Below are 25272 nucleotides of genomic sequence, written 5' to 3' on the forward strand. Positions count from 1 at the left end.
CTATTAAACAATATTATCTAGACAAGCAAGAGAAATATGGCTGGAAAAGAATAGTTCCAATGTAGACTTATGCCCCACTCCTCATGAAATTTTTCTAATGTCCCTGACGTGTTTATTTTCAGTATGCAGTATACATACATAGCTGAAATTAAACAGAATATATTTAACTAAGCATATGTCATATGCATATATTTACTCTAAGTAAGTATATAGCAAAAAAATCATTTAAATTAAAGTGAAAAATCTAGTAACTTACAATTTCTAAGACACAATATATTAACAGTTGTTTCTAGTAGAATTCATGTTTCTAAATTAAACATTGTTAGACAAACTATTTAATAGTAAATAAGTAAAATACAACTTATTTAATAGTTAATATTATGGATTTAACATTATTAATAGAGTTACAAATTATTACAATTGCTTCCCATACCTTTATAATAAGTTCACTACCACACTGATTTCACTAGTCAATACAAAATTTGTATCTAATGTTATACCACTTTTCGCGCTGTAATTTGGATTCTGATTTTAAATATGGTATTGAAATTGTGTTACTCTGTAAAGGTTATATGTAAATCATTTTTTTTCTGTCTTCAGTCATTTGACTGGTTTGATGCAACTCTCCAAGATTCTCTATCTCGTGCCAGTCGTTTCACTTTTGTAAACCCCCTACATCCTACATCCCTAACAATTTGTTTTATATATTCCCAGAGTTGCCTGCCTGCACAATTTTTCCCTTTTACCTGTCCCTCCAATATTAAAGCAACTATTCCAGTTTGCCTTAATATGTGGCCTATAAGTCTGTACCTTCTTTTAATTATATTTTTTCAAATGCTTCTTTCTTCATCAATCTGCTGCAATACCTCTTCATTAGTCACTTTATCCACCCATCTCTTTTTAATATTCTCCTATAGCACCACATTTTAAAAGCTTTAATCTTTTCTTCTCAGGTACTCCAATCATTCAAACATATACTTTCAAAAATGTTTTTCTGACATTTAAATTAATTTTTGATGCTTTGTCCATCTTTAGTAATTCGATTTCCCAAATAATAAAATTCTTCTACCTTCGCAATCTTTTCTCTTCCTATTTTTATATTCAGTGGTCCATCTACATTATTTCTAGTACATTTCGTTACTTTCGTTTTGTTCTTGTTTATTTTCATGTGGTAGTTCTTGCATAGGACTTCATCCATGCCATTCATTGTTTCTTCTAAATCTTTTTTACTCTCAGCTAGAATTACTATATCATTAACAAATCATAGCATCTTTATCTTTTCACCTTGTACTGTTACTCTAGAACTAAATTGTTCTTTAACATCATTAACTGCTAGTTCTATGTAAAGATTAAAAAGCAACAGGGATAGGGAACATCCTTGTCAGACTCGCTTTTTATTACGGCCTCTTTCTTATGTACTTCAATTATTAATGTTGCTGTTTGGTTCCTGTAAATTTTAGCAATTCTTCTTCTATCTCTGTACTTGACCCTAATTTTTTTTTAAATGTTGAACATTTTATTCCAGACTACATTATAGAATGCCTTTTCTAGTCTATAAATGCCAAGTATGTTGGTTTGTTTTTCTTTAATCTTCCTTCTACTATTAATCTGACTGCTAAAATTGCTTCCCTTGTCCCTATACTTTTCCTGAAACCAAATTGGCCTTCTCCTAGCACTTCTTCCATTCTCATCTCAATTCTTCTGTACAGAATTCTAGTTAAGATTTTTGATGCATGAGTAGTTAAGCTAATTGTTATGTATTCTTCACATTTATCTGCTCTTGCTTTCTTTGGTATCATGACTATAATACTCTTTTTGAAGTCTGATGAAACTTCCCCTTTTTCATAGATGTTACATACCAGTTTGTATAATCCATCTATTGCTTCCTCACCTGCACTGCACAGTAATTCTGCTAGTATACTGTCTATCCCAGGAGCCTTTCTGCCATTCAAATCTTTTAATGCTCTCTTAAATTCAGATTTCAGTATTGTTTTTCGCCTTTCATCCTCTTCTTCCTCTACAAACAATTTTCTAATTCATTTCCTCCATATAACACTTCAATATATTCCAACCACCTATTGACCTTTCCTTTTTTATTATAAATTGGTGTACCATCTTTGTTTAACACATTAGATTTAAATTTATTTACCACAAAATTTTCCTTATGCTCTGTCTATAAACTTTCCTATATGCTCTGTCTATTTTCCCAATGATAATTTCTCTTTCCACTACTGAACAGTTTTCTTTAATCCACTTTTCTTTCGCTAGTTTACTCTTCTTGTTTATAGTATTTCTTAATTGTCAGTACTTCCTTTTACTTTCTTCATCACTAGCATTCTTATTCTTTCTACGTTCATCCATCAGCTGTAATATATCCTCTGATATCCAAGGTCTTCGACCAGTTCTCTTTGTTCCACCTAAGTTCACTTCTGATGATTTAATCGTTTCCTTTTTAACATTCTCTCATTCTTCTTCTATATTTTCTACCTTATCATTTTTACTCAGACCTCTTGTGATATCCTCCTCAAAAATCTTCTTTACCTCCTCTTCCTCAAGCTTCTCTAAATTCCACCAATTCATCTAACACCTTTTCTTCAGGTTTTTAAACCCCAATCTATATTTTATTATGGTTGCTATCAATATCTGCTCATGGATATGCTTTGCAGTCGACAAGTTGATTTCTAAATCTTTGCTTAACCATGATATAATCTATCTGATACTTTACAGTATCAGCTGGGATTTTCCATGTTTATAATCTTCTATTATGATTTTTAAAATGGGTGTTGGCAATTACTAAATTAAACTTTGTTCAAAACTCTATAAGTTGTTCCCTTCTTTCATTCCTTTTGCCTAGCCCATATTCACCAACAATATTTCCAGTGTCTTATTTTCTTGCCTTTTCCAGTGCTTGCATTCCAGTCTCCACTATTATTAAATTTTCATTCCCTTTCATGTGTTTAATTACTTTGTCAATTTCTTTATATACACACCGTATCTCATCATCATCATCATGGTACTTGTAGGCTTATAGACGTTAACAATCATCATCGACTAAGGTTTTGATTTTATCCTTATTATAATGATTCTATCCCTAAGCTTTTTGAAATACTCTACTCTCTTCTCTATCTTCTTGTTGTTCATTTCAAAACCTACTCCTGCCTGCCCTTTATTTGACGCAGAGTTAATTATTCTAAAATCACCTGACCTGAAATTATTTTCCTCTTCCTACTAAACCTTGCTAATTCCTTCTACATGTACATTTAACCTATCCATTTCCCTCTTTAAATTTTCTAACTTACAAATCTATTTTAGACTTCTAACATTCCACACTCTTCGTAGAATGTTATTTTTTAATTTTCTGGGGACCCCTTCCTTAGTAGTCCTCACCCGGAGTTCCGAACAGGGGACTAGTTTACCTCCAGAATATTTTACCAAGGAAGATGCCTCCATCTTTGTTACATGAAAATGCAGAGAGTTACATTTTCTTGGGAAAAACGCCTGTAGTTTTCCATTGCTTTCAACTGCACAGTACTCAGAAGATTGAGTGATGCTGATATGGTTGTTTGTTTAAGTCCTCCTGACCTATACCCTTAATAACTACTGAAAGTGCTGCTGCCCTCTTTCAGGAATCATTTTTTAGTCTGGCTCTCAACAGATACCTCTCTGATATTGTTGCACCTTCGGTCCAGCTACTCTGTATCACTGAGCACTCAACCACCTCACCATCGGCAGAGGTCTCATGATTCATAGAAGGAGACATAAATTATAAATTTATAAATTTTTTTTATAATAAACTCATTTTGATCAACTACTGGTTATAATTAAGAATAGTTTCTATATTTTTACTTTTAAACAATATGCATACATGCTTAATAAAGAAAAAATAAATAAATATATACACTGTATCATGAGAAATAAACATGCACATACATGTCTGTATGATGACATTATACAGACATTTGTTGCTGCCTTCTGCAGAGATTAAAATCTTATACAATCTAGCTTCACTTTTCTATACTGTGTGTCGTATTTCACAGAGTTATTAGTGCTTTGCTATATTTTCATCAATTCTTAATAATACAAAAGTCATTTTTCTTGTTTTTATTTCCTACAACATGGCTTCTGCAAAGTTCATGAATGTTCAAATCATCCAATTTTTGTTTTGTCTGTGGTAAAGTTACGTCTAAATCTCAAAGAAAGACTATTTCTGAATTGATAATAACGGCTTATAAATTTTATTTTGAGTGTGCACTCAGGGATCAAGATAAAATCTGGGCATATCATGTTATGTTTATATCATGCTCAATAACTCTAATTGAATGGTTGAAGGGAAACCGACTAGCCATGCCATTTGCTGTACTGATCGTTTGGCATGAACCTAAGAACCACTTCACCGATTGCTCATTTTATATGATAAATATATTTAGATTTTCATCCAAAAATAGAAAGTTCATAAAATATGCAGATGTATCCTCAGCTCTTAAGCCGGTACCACATGAGAGGAGTTATCTGTATCTGTACCATAATCTAATCTGACATTGTTAGAAGAACAATCTGAAAATGAAGCAGATGATGTAAAGGATGTTGAATTTCTTCCTATACCTGATGAGAAATCTCCTCATTTAATTCAACAACATGAATTTAATGATTTAGTTAGTAATTTAAAGTTATCAAAGTAGCAAACTGTACTTCTGGGGTTTAGACTGCAACAGTGGAATCTTTAAGCAGAAAAAAACATAAGTTATTACATTTAGAACATAAAATAAAACTTTTTCAACTTATTTTACTATGAAAAATTCATTGGGCGTTTGTACTGATGTCGATGGCCTGATGAAAGAGCTTGGAATTCAGCACATTCCTGAAGAATGGCATCTTTTTATTGACCCTTTTAAAGTTAGCATTAAAGCATAATGGTAACAAACAGCCATCCAATCTATTAGCTCATGCAATCAACATAAAAGAAACATATGAAACTCTGGCATCAATATTAGAAGCAATAAGATACAAAGACCATATGTTGTAAGTTTGCAGTGATTTGAAAGTTGTTGCTTTACTTCTTGGTTTACAAGGTGGGTTTATAAAATGTTGTGTTCTTCGTTTTTGGGGTAGTCGTAACAAAAAAAAATCATTACCAAGTAAAGAACTGGCCATTGGGGCAGAACTTTGTGGCTAGTGAAAAAAATTTAAGGCATATATCATTAATTGAGAATGATAAAATCATGTTGCTGCAATTTCACATAAAACTCGGGATTCATGAAAAACTTTGAAAAGGTACTAGACAAAGATGGACCAGGATTTAATCATTTAAATATGGTTTCCTAAACTGAGTGAGGGTAAGCTGAAGGAGGGTATATTTACTAGTCCACAAATCAAGAAACTGCTTAAGGATTCAACTTTTGACAATAAACTTAGCGAATGTGAACTAGCTGCATGGAAGTCCTTTAAAGATGTTGTTGGTGGTTTTTTAGTCCACAGAAAAAATGAAAATTACATTTTTTGGTTAATAAGCTGCTAGAAAACTACAAACGTTTAGATGTAAAATGTCATTAAAAATTCATTTCCTGCACTCCCACCTAGACTTCTTTCCTGAAAATTTGGACTTGAGCAAGGAGAGTGTTTTCATCAGAATATTCTGACCATGAAGCATCAGTACCACGGCAGATGGGACTCTAGAATGATGGGTGACTATTGTTGGATTTTTTTTAGAACTGATCCAACATTGTATAAACAAAAAAGTTTGTCAACATATTTTAAACATTAAAGATAAGACAATTCCAATTAAACTTTTAAAAGCTGTTATTTTAATGTTCTTTCCATGATTTAGACTTTTAGAAACTGTTTTTAAAATTGTGTTCATGTATTTTAATTTATCTGTGTTTGAATAAATAAAAATTTAACTGATTTAACCAAAGTTTAAATAAATACATATAAAAAAAATTTTTTTAAATATTGATTTCACAGTAATTACAAATTTATTTATAAATAAATCTTATGCCTATATCATATGTATCTAAAAAACGTGACATATGCAAATTCTGATAACAGTTCTGAATTCAGCATCCCAAAATTAGTTAAAATCACTTCTACAATTCCAGATACATGAAAAAAATCTTCTTTTTTTTGTTGGCTAGAGTTTTTTGAGCCCTTTATAATTGGACATAAGATCTCAATTGTGGCCTCAAATAATATCAACATCAGGCCATGAGATATCATTTGGAGTCTATGTACAGTTGGACAGGGAGACTCTGTTCAGCATCTCACTTTAAAAGTTTTTTCTATATACTTATATTCATCTGATTCTAACTTAGAAATTGATGGATTTAGCATGATGTTACGTTAATTTTTAATGGAGTTAATAATTTTTAGGAACTAAATATCAGGTTTCAATGCTTATATTTAGTTTTTAATATTTGTTAATAACATTTTTCTCACATTTTAATTTTCTTTTACATTTTTTATTTGCATTTGTTTTTAATTTTATTAAAAAAAAATTATTTTGATAACATTCTTTTCTGTAAATATTTATTAACCAATAAAGTTTACTGTGTTGTTATGCAAGTACTTATTTATTTGTAAAACCTAAGTAGTTACATATTTCATCTAGCAAGAATTGCTATTGCTACATTGTTAAAAATCAAACCCATAGCAACAAGAATCTTGCAAGAATCTCATAGCAATGGGTAAATTGTAACCAATTTTAAGTAAGAAACTGTGTGATTAAGTTTAATTAATCTAAAAGATACTAACTCTGAAATTGATATCCTACTTTATAATTATATTATTGTATTCCTATTGTATAGAATTAATACAGTAAGAAAAATATGTGCCACTGGGAGGCCATAAGATCTTAGATCCTAGAGCCTGATCCCATCGGGGAAGACACCCTCCGCCAGCTCCTACATTCCGAGCCCTTATGGGCTTTACCAAAGGTCATCTTTGAAACCTCGGCTTTTGACATATTCCAGTCCGCCTTGGCCAGGATTCTACCGATGTGAATGCTACGAGTGACATTCCCATTGGTGTACTACTATTTAATGAACTTAAAAGTAAAAGTGAATTCAACACACAACACAAAATAAAAATATTACACAGAACAATAACAACACAGTAACATTGAAACAAAACAAAACAAAAACATAATTTATAAACAAAACATCAACAAAAATAGAATAAAAGAGAAATCCAAGCAGAGCTCTAGATCCCCTCAGCAATCCTTTCCTTTGCTAAATACACTACAGAACTCTCCACTATTGCCCATTTCGCCTGGCTCATCCAGTTTACACGGAGATCCAATGCTGACCCGATAAGATCAAGCCAACAGATGGTCTCCATACATATTAACTAGTATTTCGAGCACTCATAAAGAACATGGTAGTTGTTGTCCAACTGTCCATACTGAGGGCTAATCTACTAGCAGTCTGTTCCTAAAAGCTCCAGAATTTCTGCAGACTGTCCCTAAAAGCACCACGGCCAGAAAGAAACTGCATCACATAATTATTAGGGTACACGCAAAAGACAACCCACAAACCAACAACATATGGAGAGAGATCATGTGTATAACACCTAACATCTATCTCATCCCATCTGGCCTGCCATAAGGCATTGCCATGTTCAATTTCTCGAACTTTATCAGAAGTCAATTCACCGGACTTCTTAGCAACATACCACGCTGCTTCTCAGACACAATCAAGCCTATCGGTTTCACGCCTTCACTCACCAAGACTGCCTCCCATGAAATAGTACGGTAACCACTCGTTACCGTTAACAATATTAGGCGCTGAACCTTTAATAATATGTCACGATAACTTTTATATTTTAGCCTATCGGCCCAAACAATCCACGCATATAGCATAATAGCCTCGCACAAGCCTTTATACAGAATGCTCATGGTCTTAAAGTTAAGACTCCAATCAGGATTGACCACACGTCGAATACCGAAGAAGGTAATGCAGGCCCTCTCCGCGACGTATTGAAGGTGCTTCTTGTAATTTTAATAGCAGTTTCTCATCAAGAAACAACCCGAGGTACTTTTGAACCTGAACATACTTTATATGCTGGCCTGCCATTGAAACACGGACACGCCGACTCACTGTCAAACGACCTTTGATGAGTATCATCGTGGTCTCTCTCGGGCTAAACGTTATCTTGTTTTGATGACCCCCTCACCTCAAGCATCCTGCATATCAAAGTCTCATTTCAGGTAATGTCATTCACTGACTACTTCAATGACAAGTGATTAAATATTATCACTTAAAAGTTGCTCTCATTTCTAGTACTTTATAGTTTTTTTTCCTGTTTAGCCTTCGGGAATCACCGTCACGTATTACTTCTGAGGATGAATGAGAATGATATGTATGAGTGTAAGTCAAGTGCAGTCTTGTAGAGTCTCAGGTCGACCTATTCTGAGAAGTGTGGTTAATTGAAACCCAAACACTAAGAACACCGGTATTCACGATCTAGTATTGAAATCCGTATAAACTGCCTTTACTAGGATTTGAACGTTGGAACTCTCGACTTTAAAATCAGTTGATTTACTAAGACGCGTTCACCAATAGACCAACCCAGTGGGTTCTAGTACCTCATACTGGGCATATATTATATATGTGTAAATACATATACAATATAATACTGGGCATATATATGTGTAAATATAAAGCAACTTATCCTGACTGATTGATTCATCAACGCCCAGCAAAAACTGCAGAAGATAAATTGATGAAAATTTATATACATATTCTTCTTGCGATGTAACTGTATACCAAGAAAGGATTTTTTGAAATTCCAAATTTAAAAGGTTAAAATGACGTAAAAATTAAATTTATTATTTTTTATAATTTCTCGGTGATAAATGAAGATATCAACTTGACTTTTGGTATGTGTAATTACCATGAAAATATTTAAAAACAAATTTCTAAATTTTTCTGAAATTCGACCTTGAAAGGTAAAAAAAGCTAACACCCAGTTGTAGGACTCTCCCGTCACGCGGATAAACTAATATCTAATTGAAGAATTAAATTTTCTACAAATTTTGTTACTAAATCTTCTGCATTTATTATCTTTTAACAAATCTACTGTATTACAAACCTAAAAAAAAACTTGTTTTTCAACAACGAATTTATGTTTTACCTTCAATATCTTAAAACCTACTGGAGTTACAGTTCTGAAGCCTGTTTTATCCTATTTCCCAGTTCAAATTACATAAGAAACCACCAACGTTACTCCTTAATTTGGGTCCCAAAAATTACAGTAGGGCTTCTTTTTATTAGAAGAGCTGAAATCCGGGCGAAATCTTTCGCTAGCTGCAACTCGAAAACAAATCGTTTCCAGACCCTATATTTATATGAATGTTTTTCATTATTTTCATCAGTAGAACATATACTCAAAGTTTCTCTATTTCTTCGTGGTACAATCTGTTTATAAAAACAAATAATTAAATATTTTTAAAATAATTATTTAACTTCTCCAGATGCGGTTCAAATAAAAAGTAATAGCAAGGTAAATTACACCTATCTGTAATGCTTCAGTTTTTACTCCATCTTCAACAGCCCATTTTCTATAAATTATAGATAATTATAAATTAAAAGTTGTAGTTAAAATTCTGATAAAATATTTTTAAAACTTAACGTATGTAATTAAAGCGTCATATGTGAAACTTCTTATATTCACCATGGTACGAAATGAATCAAGATCAAAGTACCAGCACATCACTTTTCCACACACAGCAAGAATGTCATTTTATCATAAATCTGCAGTAACGCTTCTCTCCTTAATGTGAATTATAGACATGTAACAAAACTCTTCATTACTCTGGGGATAGTAGATATTAATTGTGCAAAAAAAAAATTAATGCGAAAAATCGATTATTTCAAAAATTTATTTTAATCAAGATTTTACTCACTAGAGGTCGCTGATACCTAGGATGCTTATCCTTCTTGCAATTGCGTTGAGTAAGTCCGTTGCTTGCAGTATAGTTTAATTAATTTCAATAATTTCTGCTAATATTAATAGTTACTGTTCTCTATTGTGCAGTTCTTAACTGCTGCTTTGTTAGGACTGTTAATACAGTAGTAGTTAATGTTGAATCTTGAAGGCACTGCGTAATATTTTGAAGGTAATATTCATATCTATTTGTATTAGATGATAGTAATGTAGTTTTATTGAAATATTTTGTATTGTAGTATTCACCCTTTTATTTGCATGATATAGATATTAAGGTATTCACTGATAATGGAACAAATCGAGTATCAGCAATGCTCATATTTAGGTAGTTAATAATTTATTTTGTGTGTGGATGGAAGTTGCATAGGTTCTTTAGTTAGATTGTAGTTGAAACGTAAACGAACATCAGTTTTCGTATGACAACCAAACATCTTTTCGAAATAAAAGAACTTTTAGTTTTCAGTAGTGAGTTAATAAGAATTAATAGTCGAAACTCCAAAACTTAAATACTTGTAGGATTTTTCTTAAAGCATTTTCAAATATTTAAACTGGTTAAATTTTTGCGTGTGATTTTGCCACACAGAAAAGTAGAGTTTTTATTATATTTCACATTTTAAAGCGTTATTTTTTTTAGTTATGAATGCTGAATTGAAGGTTCTGTAATTATAATTTTTGTAGGTGAATTAACTGTAAACTGTGAATTGAAGGTAATTATTTTTTAGGTTATAGTATTGTTTAATGTAATATTTTCCCCAGTGTTTATTATTGTGAATAGATTACTAAATAGGTACTGTAGATGTTGTATAGATTTATTACTTAATGATTTATTTTGAATAAAGTATCATTTAAATAATTTAATCTTGTAAGTTGAAAAAATGACTGTATTGGTATCACTTTAATCAGTTACATATTACATTGCATCTGAACTTATTGAATTTACTGGTTTAATAAGCGAATGCTTTTGTTGTAGTTCTATGTAAATATGTTATCGGTAACAGTTGGTCACTCGTGTTTCTGCAATATTAATTTGTTAATATTTTGGGAGTAGTGAGTTCTCTTTTGTACATACTCTTCTAATCATTCAATATTTAGTTTACGAAAAAAAAAACTTTTGGTTAATTTAAAACTGAAAAAAATTGTTTAGGTATTATTATTTTTATTGATTTCAAACAGTCATACCAAACAAGAATAAATTATTCAAGTATGTATGTGGAATGTGTAAAAATAGGTACTAATTTTTCAAGGTGCTTTCAAACTTTTTTTTGTTTGGAAGAAATTGACTAATTTATGCTTTTATTCATATCTGTATAACAGTTTGAAAATAGATTATTAGTTTAAGTTTTGTAGTATTTTTTTTCTAGAGCAGGCAGATTTAAACTAAATAAGTATTTTATTCTGATCAGAGAAATTATATACATTATATAAATCACATTGGGAAATGGATGGTAGATTTGCTATGCCATGGGTAAAATAGTTTGTATGTATTTCCTTACATTTTCCTGATTGTATTAAGAAAAATAGCAGTAAAATCTTAATCAGCATCATAAATTACACAGCTAGTATAAGATAAAGAAATAAAGTGATTAATGTTACAATACAATAATACAATAATGTTCAATATAAAGTACATGAAATTATAGTAAATCAAAAATGTATTTTTATTGTAATTTAAACAAATAATTGTTGTAAAGATCGTTTTAAGTAGACTGTGGTATTCTATTAAAAAGGGAATGGAAATATAACAATAGCTTGTTTGTAAGCTGAAACATGAGTTATATGAAAACAGTTTTGCTGTGTTGTTTGATAGAGGTGAACATTATTATTTTTGATGAATTGGTGTATTATTTTTAGCAAAAATTGTATATTCATAATAATAGCCCATTTTAAAGATTCTAATTTACTAATCAGTCTCTGTGATTCATATTTGTGGGTGAGAAACCATAAAAAAGAAATGTTGGTCCATTTTTATATTTTGAAAACACATCCTGACATTTTGATTGAGCCCAAAAAATCATACTTTGTGTTGGAATATTTGTAGGCATAATAAATATTTAATAATGTTGAAAAGCTTAACACTATTAAGATACTTAGACAACAGTGCAGTTTGATTTTGAAAAAACTATCAAATTTATATTTCAGTGAAATGTGTTCTGTGTGTATTTAATAATAAAATTGGTTTCACTACACATTTATTTAAAGCTGAATGTACAGATAGTCACTTTCTTTTGTGTATTATTATTAAAAAAAATTGTATAATCATTGAAATTAGGCAAGGGATATCCAACCAAAAAAATGTGAGTTTTGAGTTAGCCAAACCATATTTTAGAGAAAATATAATTATATTTTACACAGGTTTGCAAATCATAATAAAACTAGGTTTGTATCTGTACATCCTAATTAACATTTTAATACGTAAATTTTATTATTTTGATAAAAAGTTAAGGAGGAATATGTTAGTTAATATAAATTGGAGCTTACTGTATAACCATTTAAATATGATTTCTACCTTTTATGTATGATAATGAGTAATAATACCTGTGTGTGTGTATGCGCGTGCGCATTAATTTATTTAAATTAAATATTTTGTCATCCATATTTCCTCTGTGTGTAAAATCTAGCTAATTATACAAACTTATTCAGCCACTCCACAAACTACAGAATTAAAGCACATTCTTACCTTACCTTTTTTCCACACTAAAGCACTTTTGGCATAGCCCATCTTCAGTAATGTTTTTTCTAAATTTTACATTTACACTATAGATAAGATATGATACATTCAAATTTTTTATAACAAATATATGTTCAGTCAATAAAAAAACAATTTTTTTTTTTAATTTAAATCGTTATAACATTAAAATTTCCTCCACCATGCATCTATATGTTAATCTGTAGAGTAAATGTAAAAAGAAAATTTTGAAAAACTACTGAAGATGGGCTTATGCCCGAAAGCACTTTAATGTGGAAAAAAGTAAGGTAAGAATGTGCTTCAATTCTTTACTTTGTGTAGTGGCCAAATAAGTTTATATTATATATATATATATTGAAATTCATTCAATAATGATCTGTCAAAATTGTAACATAATGATTAAAATTGCTATTAAATAGTAATAAGTAAATGCTATTTTTATTGTTTACTAATTGAAGTAAGAACTCTTCTCATGAGAAATACTGCATTTTTAATTTCCATCTTTTATAGTTCTTTGCCTTTTAAAGGTCAAAAAAGTTTGTGCACTAAACCATTATGCAATTTGTATATATTCAATTTGAAATTTGATTGTGAACAGAATTATCCATGGAATCGTAGCTTCCTATCTCAAGTTAAGGTTTTGTCCAATATTATGCTTTTGTTTAACACTTTCTCTCCCAGGCTTCAAAATGACTTTACAATTGGTCCAAGGGCTTTTAACAGTTTTTGACGTTCCCTACCATGTGTATATATTTTATACACACACAAAAGTTTTTACTCAGCCCGTGTGTATATATTTTATGCACACAATTTGGTTATGTTCCCTCTTCTGTGTATATTTTGTCTTCACAGATATCATTATAACTAATGGCTCTATGTGTTGGCTTGGTCCCTGGCTGTAAAAGTTATTCGTGATTCAAAGATTGTCCAACAGGGGAGCACCTATCACTCTGTTTTGTTGTTGCTTGTTACGGAAGCAGGTTAGGTGACTGTTGAATCATGTTCAGCTTAACCTTATTGTTTAGTGTGTTGTTAGTATTGATAATAATGTATTCAGATCAAATACATGAAGAACTGAATTATATTTTTAGTAGCAGTGAAAGTGAGTTGAGTGTTTTCAGAAATCTATGTGACAGTGATGACCCATCATTTCATTTATCTGAGTTAGATGTTGGAAGTGATATTGAAGATGAACATAACCTAAATGGAGACAAGTTTAGTGACCAAAATAAAGATCAATCAATGGCCAATTCATCATGCAATAACTTTCCTACAAACACTGAACAAGATGAGGCATCAAAAGAGATGAGGTACAGCTAGTAAATAATGATGTAATATTGTGGCATGAAGTTGGTAATTTAAACTCTTTTGATTTTATTCCTATTCAACCTCTGGGTATAAATGATTCAGTCATCGAAATGGTTGAAACTAATGATTCTTTTATTATATTTTCAATATTTTTGGATGATGAAATCCTTACTTTGCTGGTAGAGGAAACAAACAGATATGCTCTCAACAGTGTAGTATTCGTGCAATATTACAAAAAGAACATATACAGCGCAGAGTCATGGGTTGATGTGACTAAGGATGAGTTGTTGACATTTATAGGAATTATTATGTGGATGGGGCTTGACAGAAAACCGAAACTTAAGAACTATTGGTCTTCAAATCCTTTGTATAAAAACTAATTGTCTAAGACTATGTCTCGCAGCAGGTTTGAAACAATACTTAGCATGTTACATGTTTGTAAAAATAAATCACAGTATGAGAGTTACCGCATTTATAAAGTCACTAATTGATATATTGAACAGGAAATTCAAAAATTCTGTTAATCGAGATGATGAGATCTGTATTGACGAAACCATGATCCTTTCCAAGGCCGAATTTTTTTCCATCAATATGTCTGCAGTAAGCGACATGGCACATGAAATTGTATGCAGGAAAGGAATCTATCCCTAAAACTGAAACCGTATCAACTAACACTGTCATGGACCTAATTGAACCACTTTTAGATCAGAGAATGTACTTTATACATATAACTTTTATTCAAGTGTACAGATAGCTCATATACTTAATTAAAAACAAACCCATCTTACTGGCGCTCTTTGCAAAAAAAGATCAATGAATCCAAAAAGTGTTAATGTTAAATTAGGAAGGGGGAAAATTTTGTCAAAAGAAAGCTATGCCGACGCCATTGTTTCAAAGTGGAAGGACAAGCGAGATGTGTTGTTCCTAACAACAAGAACTGTACCAAAAATGATAGATGCATCTACTAAAAGAGGCCCTGTCAAGAAACCCTCACCTGTAGTAGAATATAATGCATGTAAATCTTACATTGATGTGTCAGACCAGTTGGTGTCATATTGTACTTCAGTTAGACAAGGTATTAAATGGTACCAATAGCTAATATTTGAACTACTGACAAATACCATGCTAGTGAATGCTCATTCTCTTTACAAGAGGAATTGTTTGAAGCCATTTGACATTGTTTCATTTCGAGAAAAAATTGTTCATTATCTACTTGTTGAATGTCATGACATTTCTACAGAAGAACGTCAAGTTGCGAGTCACAAACTAGGGGTAAGTGCCCCCTTTGCTATGTCTCTATTGCTGCTTGTACTGGAAGAAAAGAAATCTGAAATTTCTTAAAAGGTCATTTCTTGTAAATTGTTTGTTATAAAATTATTACTATTGTTAGGGCACAGGTGAAAATTAAATGTAAATTTATAATTTTTTTAGAATTGTTACTAACCACCCAACCTGTCATTTTTATCCAGGCCTGTGTGTATCATATTTTCACACACCCTATAAAAAATGCTGTATGCAAATTAGATCGTTTTTCAAGTATTTACATACTACTACATCCACCACCAATGCAATGAGACACTTGGGCACTTTAGGGCCAGGCATAAAGTTAATGACATTTAGGGAGTAGAAAAATACTGTGCATAAAATATATACACACGGGCTGGACAGAAATGTTTGTATGTGTAAATATTATACACATGGGAACGAAAGTGTTAATGTCCCCAGTACTTCAAGAAAATAAACTCAAGTTTATTTTCTGTGATTGTATCCTCCAAGAGGATTGAAGGAAAGTCGAAATGTATTTTGTAGAATTCTGTGGTGGATCTGCCCTTGATTTTTATTTTCTGTTCAATGTAGTGAATGCATCCACAGAATTAGGGAGCCAGTACTTATTATTTTTTCTGCTTGTTCTGAACACAAATGGCTCTATGCTGACCTTTTCTTTCTTGCATGTCATGTGGTCTTCATTTGTGCCTTAATGCACATTGTATGCTAATTTTATTACAGTTTTATAATACACTTGTTCAGTTTCGTTTTTGATATTCTCTATATTTAACTGTAATGTCTACTTTCATTATATGTATGTTCTACATAATCTTTTAACTTTCCATTTCAGTTTTGGAAAGATAATCATATAGAATTCAGTCATTTATGCTTTAACTTTCTGAATTGACTTTTAATTCAAAATTCATTTTTAAGTCTTTAGTAAAGACTCTATCTTGTGTTTGCTTAGTAATAAGAGAATCCTATAACTTAGATTTAACCATTTAAGCAAAAAAAATTTCACACTACTGAAATTTCAATCTGAGCTACTGATTTCTTGCTATTGTAAAAAGACGTTAGTCTCTGTCCAAGAATTCTTGTCTGTTAATAAATTGAGTATTCTTCCAAAGTTAGAAATATAGAATTACTCATTACAATAAGAATTTTAACCTCTTAGGAATTATTTAAAACTTTACCCGCCCCTGTCGTAGTTCACCAAATCCTTTTAAAATTATTTTGTCTCTTTTCATGTACTTCTTTATTTTTTCCAGTTTTCCTTCATTTTTTGGGCATTTCATATACTACTCAGTACCTTGTTTTTTTTTTGTTTGCATATTTCTTGGCTTTATGCCATGGGAAACTTATGATATTATTTGTTCAGAAGCTCCTCAGAAGGAGCTACCTATGGAGACTGTTAATGTAGTTGTATGTATATAACTACGTGTAACGCATGGTTGTAATTGTTATTCTTTTTGTAAGTTTTCAAATCTTTGTAAAATTCATGGTGAGCCCTCTGTACATCCTTCTACCATACTTTTAAGTGCTGTGAAGTAGGACAGGTCTCCTTTTCAGTCCTGCTTTTGTGATTATATTAAATGGCATTGTCTTATTTACACTTATGGTTTTATAATAATGTTAATCTTCCAATGATCGTAATCTAAAATTAGTTTTCCTTTTAAATTCTCCACCCTTTGTTAACTACCTTTCATCAGTTTTTTTTTTAACCCATAGGAAAGGGGAATCTATATGATCCATTGCCATTCTGCACATGATAATAAAACCTGCTACTCCTTGAGAAACTGCACATGAGAAATTTGCTACTCCTTGAGAAACTGCACATGAGTAATTTGCTACTCCTTGTCTTGGAGAATATGTATTATTATCTGTTAAACTGTGGGATGCATTTTATTCCCCTTTTATCCATTTGATGAAGTTTTCTCCCACTATTTACTACTGGGGGATGTACTCAAAATGTTTGCTTAGAGGGCAGAATAAAAAGTAATAACTATTAGGATTTTCACACTTATATGACAGATGTGATCCAAATGTACAAATAAATTAAAATTAGAAGAAATAGTAAAATTTCATAAAATTTGACTCTACCACTTCCATGTTACTTTAACATTGTGAAGTATGACCTCAATTTTATGTAGATATTTAGTTTTAATCTGGACAGCAGGGTAATTTAATGTTACTTAATATTACAGATTTAAAATTACTTAAATTTTTTCTCTATCATAGCTGTAATTTATTCTTTATATAGTGAAAAATGATTAAATGGAAATAATAATTTTCAGTTTAAATAACCTCAAATGTGTATGATTATAGATATTGTTATAATCTGTCTTTAATAATGAATTTAATTTAAGCCAGAGCTTACTGGAGCTTGTAAATTTGAATTATATGTACTAGTGATACCTTAAACTCAATAAACGTTATTTATTTTATTTTTAAATACAAAACTGTTTTTTTTGTTTTTTTTTTTTTTTAATTTACCATATTAAAGAAAAATTTACTATATTAACAATAAAACTTGATATTATTAATGAAAAAGAGAGTACACTTCAGCTTACAGTTCTTCATGCCTGCCTCCATTGATTTTTAATACTTCTTTTTCAGATGATGGTACTTAAGAATATTAAAGTAATGCATTCAGATTTATTTATGTTGATAGAATTGCTCTGTAGTATTGTCACACCTGAGGAAGCACCAGCTTATTGCAAAAATATTTTTTTTTTATTTTTGACTATTTTATCCTTAAGCTTGGTGAAGGTTGGAAGACCATCTGAAAATTTTTTGATGCAAGTTTTTTTCAGAAACAGTCTTTTGTTTCATATCCAAATATGAGTATTTTTATATGTTGAACTAGTTAAGAAGTGTCAAAATTGTACCTTGGTATAAGATTTTGTTTGTATGGCATTAAGATTCTGACACATACAAATATTGATGGTTTATTTTGTTTTAGGTGTATAAAACATAATACCTAAGTGTGTTGATATTTTTGGAAAGAAAATGTATCGTTGCACAAAATTGACATTTTCTCAAAAAAAGAAAACGGGTAAACAAGATCCTTGTAAATTTTTACATCGAACATGTTCGTTACCTGCGTTAGAGAACTATGAATATTGTATTAAACACATATTGGAAGACAAAACTGCTCCTTATAAAACTTGTGGTTATGTGTATCCAATTAATGGAAAGAAATGTAATCAGCCAGCTCCAAAAGGTGATAGGAAAGAAGGAGGGTAAGTCTGTACTTCAAAGTATATTATAGATCCTAGGATAAGATTTACTTTATTCTTGGATGTGATTGAGATTTGTGTAAATAGTTTATAGTTCAGCTGAATTCAATTACAGGAGATAGGTAAGATTGTTCCTTTGGCAAGCCTAAACATGTTCTACAACTACATGTCTCTACATTCAAAGGAATTAACATTTTTGTTGTAGCAAATAACAAATAAAATTATATATATATATAAGGGTGATTCAAAGAAACGGGAAATTAAAAAAATTAAATAACGTTAATGAAAATATTTTTTAGAAAATGAATTTTATTTCATCTAATTGTACAAATGTTGCCATTTTAGGATACATACATTTTAGTTTATTTTTTATAGATGACATCTTCCAGGTGACCTCCTCTTCTACGTAAACATTCACGAAGTCTCTTCGTTAAATTGTTCATGGTTTGACGTAACATCTCAACTGGAATTTCCGCAATTGCTTCTCGGATCTTTGCCTTCAGTTCTTCCATTGTAGCAGGTCTACTGTGGAACACTTTGCTTTTAAGGTGACCCCACAAAAAGTAATTGCAAGCTGAGAGATCAGGCGATCTTGGAGGCCATCTAATGTCACCATTTCGTGAAATAATACGTTGTCCAAACAATCGGCGTACAGCTGCCATCGATATTCGTGCAGTATGTGACGTTGCTTAGTCTTGTTGAAACCAGGCTGTTTTCAGAATTGGTGGAAATCTCTGATTGTTCCACAACAAAGGTTTCAAGCATGTCTAAGTAATGAGCCGACGTCACTGTAATCGCAAGACCGTTGTCATCCTCAAAAAAATAGGGCCTATAACACCGTAAGATGACATAGCACACCACACGGTCACTTTCTGGCTGTGCAACGGACGCTGGTGTAGCTGCGTAGGATTTTCTTGTGCCCAGTATCTGAAATTTTGCTTGTTAACAAATCCACCGAGGTGGAAATGCGCTTCGTCTGACATCCACAGTTCGTGAACAAACTCTTCGTTATCATTTATCTTCTGAAGCATTACATTACAGAATTGTGCTCGCACAGCTGCATCGTTTGGTTTCAGTATCTGGACTAACCATTAACTTGTATGAATGGTATTGCAAGTCCTTCACTAACATTCTTCAAAACTATGCAATTGTAAAGATGCTGAGAGACGACGGATTGACTGATGTGGACTTCGTGTGACAGCATCTTGTAAAGCTTGAACATTCTGTGGTGTACGGACGGTTCGCTCACGGCCTGGAGGTTTCTTTTTCATTGCCGAACTAGTTTCCTCAAAATTAGATGTCCATGTTTTAATTGCATGTGCTGCTGGAACACGGTCATGCCGTCCCATATTAAAATGACGGCGAAATTCTCTACGCGCTCCCTCCACACTGTCATTGTTTTTGTAAAACGCTTTGATAGCAAATGCACGTTGCGGACCACTCCAAGGTTCAATGACAACTAAATGGCAGGTTAGGTTAGAGAGGCTGGTGCCACTTATCAAATGGTACCAATCGCCCACGGCTACCAACACAACTTTCAAAATTTCCCATGTTTATAATTTCCCTGTGTATATTTAGACATATTAATAAAAAATTATTGACCATTAAAATGATATTCTCATTTTGGATTAAGTGTCCCAATCTCCCAATATATTTTAATTGGATTGGAGATCCACTGCTGGGATGGACTTTTTATTTTTTTGGCCTATTTATTTTATTTTCATTAAAGATGTATTATTTATTTTAAGTTGATTATGTTCAATTACATTGATGAATATCTAATTTTACAATAGTTAAAATTAATATTAAAAACTTAAAAATATTGTTATAATTTGATGATTGTAAATTAAAGTGTATAATTTGCTTGTAAATTCCAACATGTGAAGTACAGTAGATGTGCTCGATGTAATCTGGTTTTGGGGGGCATGCTTTACTTCTGTTCTATATCCTTATTGTGGTATATCAAAATGTGAGTGTAGAACTGACAAAACTCAATCCCACAGAGGTGGAGAAGGGAAAAATTTATGCACTAATAAATTACAATATTAACAGTAATATAAAATATAGTACTTATAAAAATTACTTACCAGTTATGCTATTTACTTCAGTCCTGCAACAGATCTCAATTTCCATTACACTCTACACAATATACACTAATATAATTTTGCATTGTATTAAAAAAATTATGTTTTTTTGACATACCAGTGCACTAAATTTTTTCTCCATATATTGTTTGATAGTAGCAAGATGGAAGAGATGAATGCTGTTCAATTCATTTTGCTCCTCCATCTACGAAGTCACCTTGTTAATGTGAGTTATCGCTTAACAATCATCTGGAATATCTTCATCTGTCTCCATGTCATTTTCACCAGTATCATCTTCACCATCATCTCTTTTTTCCTTGTTTTTATTGTGAACATATCGATTATATCTTTATCAGATGTGCACTTTGAAGACTCAGTGTTATCAATATCTACTCTGTCATTCAAATCATCAATTTTGATTTAACAATGCAGAACACTACATGTGGACTGGATGTCACTGGTTGTGAATTCCACAATTTCCACTGGTGGCACTTTCTTCACTATCACTTCTTCCTGCAGTTCTAAATCCATAGCCGGACTAATGTTTCTCTTTAAAAGACTTACTAAATATGCAACTTTTTTCAGATGGATGGATTTAATGTACATTTTGTGTGTTTCCATCTTCTTACCACAATTCATTAAAAATTGAGCAGATCATGGGGGTAATGTGCTTTTAAAAGCATTTATGCCTTTATAATACCCTTGTCCAATGGCTGAATCAATGCTGTATTGTTTTTGGAAAGAACATTTTTCTGATATTTCCATCTTGTGGCTGTAGCATACCAGCAAGTGGATGCGCTGGATAGTGGTCAAGAGTAAGGACAGCTCTCCACATTTAAGTGATCGCAGATTTTCTCTCATCGATTGAACAAATTCCTCTTGGAACCAGCTCTTTGTGAAAATTTCATTAGTCATCCATGCATTTTTCATAGTCTACTATGAAAAGCCATGTTAATATGCTTACACCTTGGACTATGACTTCTATGCAGACAGGCTTCAGTTTATGGCTTTCTGGTTTTCAATAATAGAATGCAGTTTCTTCATGGTACAATCAACTTTTTCAATTAAAAATCCATTAGAACCCTTATTTTGAGAAAGATTATTAATCTTTAAACAATTCAACGTTTAAAAAAAAAATTAGTCTTGAAGGCACAGTAAAATTTATAAAAGAAGAAAGTATTTTCTGTTTTGTGAAGCGTTTAAATAGAAGCTGACTATTTAAGATTGCTATTTTTGTTTCAGATTTTGTGCTGAACATGCTAGAAAAGCACAAGTTATGCGACAAAGGGCTGGTGGTCGTCACTGTCCTCCACAGACTGTTGAGAGTTTACTTTCATCATTGTCTCATTATGCACATAACAATCTACTGACTGGTGTTTGTAATGATGTAGAAACTGATCATGATAATCGTCTGAATAGAATCAACCCATTTGGTAAAATTAATTATTTTACTTTTACAACAATAATAAATATTATACTATTATTTATTTACCAATTATGTAATAGCACATATATATTCTCATTTTTTCTTTTATAATTTAGACTAATCATTAATAAATAACTGAGTACTAGTAATTTTTTGAACTTTCAGTAATTAATCTTAGTAAACATACACTGTTATCTGGAGTAATTCTGTTTAGATTTATATTAATTTTTCAAATGTGTTTATAGCAAATACTTATTACGTAATAATATAATTTTATAAGTAAAAACAATTATATCAACCAAATTGTATTTTTAGATGTAAGGCAAGAATATTTAACCAAATACTGCATAAAATAGTAGTAATGTTCCAAAGTATCCATAATTGTGTACACTGCTCCTGAATAACTGAATAAAATGTTGGTTGGTTTTCATAATATCTCAAATGTTTTACAGCAATAACTGCTTCAAGTGCATTATATAAACGTTAGGTAAAACATTACATTAAGTTGGTCTAGTGGTGAACTCGTCATCACAAATCAGCTGATGTTGAAATCGAGAGTTCTAAGGTTCAAATTCTGGTAAAGGAAGTTACTTTTATACAGATTTGAAGACTAGATCATGGATACTACTGCTCTTTGGTAGTTGGGTTTCAATTAACCATACAGAAATGGTTGACATCAGACTACACAAGACTAGACATCATTTACATTTATACAAATCATCCTCATTCATCTCTGAAGTAATATCTTATGGTGGTTACAAAGGGCTAAACAGAAAAAAGAAAAAGGTAAAACATTACAGGGCAGTTCTGAGTGATAAGATTCAATTTAGATTTCCTGAACTATACATTGTATCTATATCGTATGTATAGTACTTGAGAGAGTAGGTCTGAAAGTTTTAAATAATATTTCTAGAGCTCATGTAATTACATAAATGACTGCTAGAGTGCTTGTGCCGCCATTATGTGTTAGTTGTGAGTAAGATGGCTACAGTGCACAAGGTAATCTATTTTCTTGAATACAGCAAATCTCAGTCGGTAGCTGAAGTAAAGCGTGTGTTTCAACTCCAATTTAACATTAACCCTCTAACAAGGAAGAGCATAAGTCATTGGTTTCACCAGTTTGAACAAACAGGGTGTCTGTAAAATCGAGAGCACAGGCTGACTGAATGTGGCAGAGAAGAACATGAGGTGAATTGAAGAAAGTTTTATATAAAGCCCATGAATGTTAACCCATAGAGAGAACAGAGAACTTTGAATATCTCAACCAAACTGTCTGGCATGTTTTGAACTGTTGTTTACTTTTCAAGCCATACCACTTACAATTTTTACAGGCTTATCTCAGAAGTCACAAACCATAGCATGTTATTGTGATCAAATCCTTAAAAGCATGGAAGATGACACTTTTCTTCTGTGTTTAATTTTTAGTGATGAGGTGATGTTCCATCTTAGTGGAAAAGTGAATAGACTTAATGTTCGCATATGGGGGTCTACAACATGAGAGACTCCTCTGAGGTTAATGTATTTTGCACCTATTGCAAACAAAGGTTTATGAACCATTCTTTTTTCTGGAACACAGTTACTGGGATAACCAGTTCATGCTGGAAAACTGACATTTCTTTCAACTAAATGAAGATTCACAAGGCTTAAATTTTCAATGACGGAGTTCCGCCCCATTGGCACCTAGATAATGTTCGAAATTATCTCAATGATTCTGTACCTCAACAATGGATAGGACACATCAGCATTGAAGATCTGGCTCTTCAGTTTTGGCCTCCAAGATTATTTGATCTCATGCCATGTGACTTTTTCTTGTTAGGTTTTTGAAGGATGCAATTTACATACCACCTCTACCAACAAATCTGGCCAACCTGCAGAATCATATAACAGCTGCAGTGAACTCTGTAAAAAGATATGCTTCCTTGAATTTGGGGTGAGTTCAGCTACTGAGTAGATATATAACCTGCGTAGGTACCACATTGAACATTTATGAATTGTATCTGTAAACTTTACTGCGAGTATTATCAGATGTAATTCACTTCACATTTGTCATATGTTTTTAATTTGGAATACAGAGTTACAAAATTGAGTAATTGGATAATTCAAAATGATGAATTACCCTATATTATAAGCATTTTGCCCTTATTTTATCTCTTGAATTTTGAAATTTTCGTTGTTAATTACTCAGCAGTTGTCTGTGAAAAACTGATTTACATGAAAATCATTTACTGTATAGACATCTAAATATTGAAAACTATCAAATCAAATTCAAAAGAGTGGTTATCATGAGTATCACTTGAAGTTAAATTCAAGAATTTTTCAAACTTTCAATGAATTAATATTATTCCATATACATGTCTGTGTCTGATTTTGTCATCTGGCATTCAGTTTTGTATTAGGAAGCCATTAACATTTTTTTTAATTCTGTATATTAAACATATTTGATCCAATGTATTTTTTATCTGAGTTTTTTTTTATTTAAATGGAATAAATATCCACAAAGAAATAAAATGAACGATATCATTTTTTTTAGTGAAAATATACTTTTTCTCTATTTTTACTGCTTTACCAACTATTCGTTTTTTCTCAAGTCAATACTTTAAGACCCATATTCCTCTGTACCAATATATATTGTATTTTTATAATCAAAAACCAACATTAACAACCCAAGTACAGAATTACAAAGTAAATAAAATGACACTTATCTTATTATTTTTTTTATTCCAAAAGCACTTTTGCAGGATCCCGCATCATCAGTTGTATATGTACAACTGATAAGATACAGATAAGATATTAGATGTATCTTATCTGTATAAAAATTACATAAAATTCTATCTTCTATATAAAATTACATATCGGACATAAACATTTTTTTTAAAAATTAAAATTAAAAGATTAAAATTACAATCATTTATACAAAAACTTATGAAGTCAGTTAAATAAAATAACTACGTATATATAAATATAACATCATAATTAAAATTAAATTTAAAAATAAATAGAAAATTGACTTCAGGACTCAGTAATGTAACATTGGCTGGCCAGGTTACATAGTATAAATTTTCTATTTATTTTATTTTATTTTTAAATTTAATTTTAATTAAACATTTTTTAATTATGACTTCATATATATATACATATATATATATATATATATATATATATATATAATTTTAATTTAAAAAAAATAAAATTTTATTTAATGTAAATATATCTTACGTACAACTGATGATGTGGGATCCCACAAAAGTGCTTTTGGAATAAAAAAACTAATAGGTAAGTGTCATTTCATTTACTTTGTAATTTTGTACTTTGGTTGTTTAAGTT

General features: G+C 31.2%; 1 protein-coding gene across 3 annotated transcripts in view; it reads left to right on the forward strand.

The window, feature by feature from the left end:
- The first annotated feature begins 9899 nt into the window (after positions 1 to 9899).
- The window catches only part of dgt1 (KAT8 regulatory NSL complex subunit dim gamma-tubulin 1), a 46895-nt gene continuing 31522 nt past the window's right edge, over positions 9900 to 25272 (forward strand). Inside the window, exons 1-3 of one of the 3 annotated variants that reach the window (XM_075356747.1) lie at positions 9900 to 10111; positions 18162 to 18441; positions 21765 to 21955. In XM_075356747.1, coding sequence (XP_075212862.1) covers positions 18209 to 18441; positions 21765 to 21955 — 424 coding nt within the window. In that variant the 5' untranslated portion in view covers positions 9900 to 10111; positions 18162 to 18208. Of the gene's footprint in view, positions 10112 to 10243; positions 10265 to 10524; positions 10647 to 18161; positions 18442 to 21764; positions 21956 to 25272 lie in introns of those variants that run through there. The other 2 variants (XM_075356749.1, XM_075356748.1) reach the window with 2 other exon arrangements.

The sequence above is a fragment of the Lycorma delicatula genome, chromosome 2 (genome assembly GCF_047948215.1).
Source record: "Lycorma delicatula isolate Av1 chromosome 2, ASM4794821v1, whole genome shotgun sequence".
Taxonomy (NCBI): Eukaryota; Metazoa; Arthropoda; class Insecta; order Hemiptera; family Fulgoridae; genus Lycorma; species Lycorma delicatula.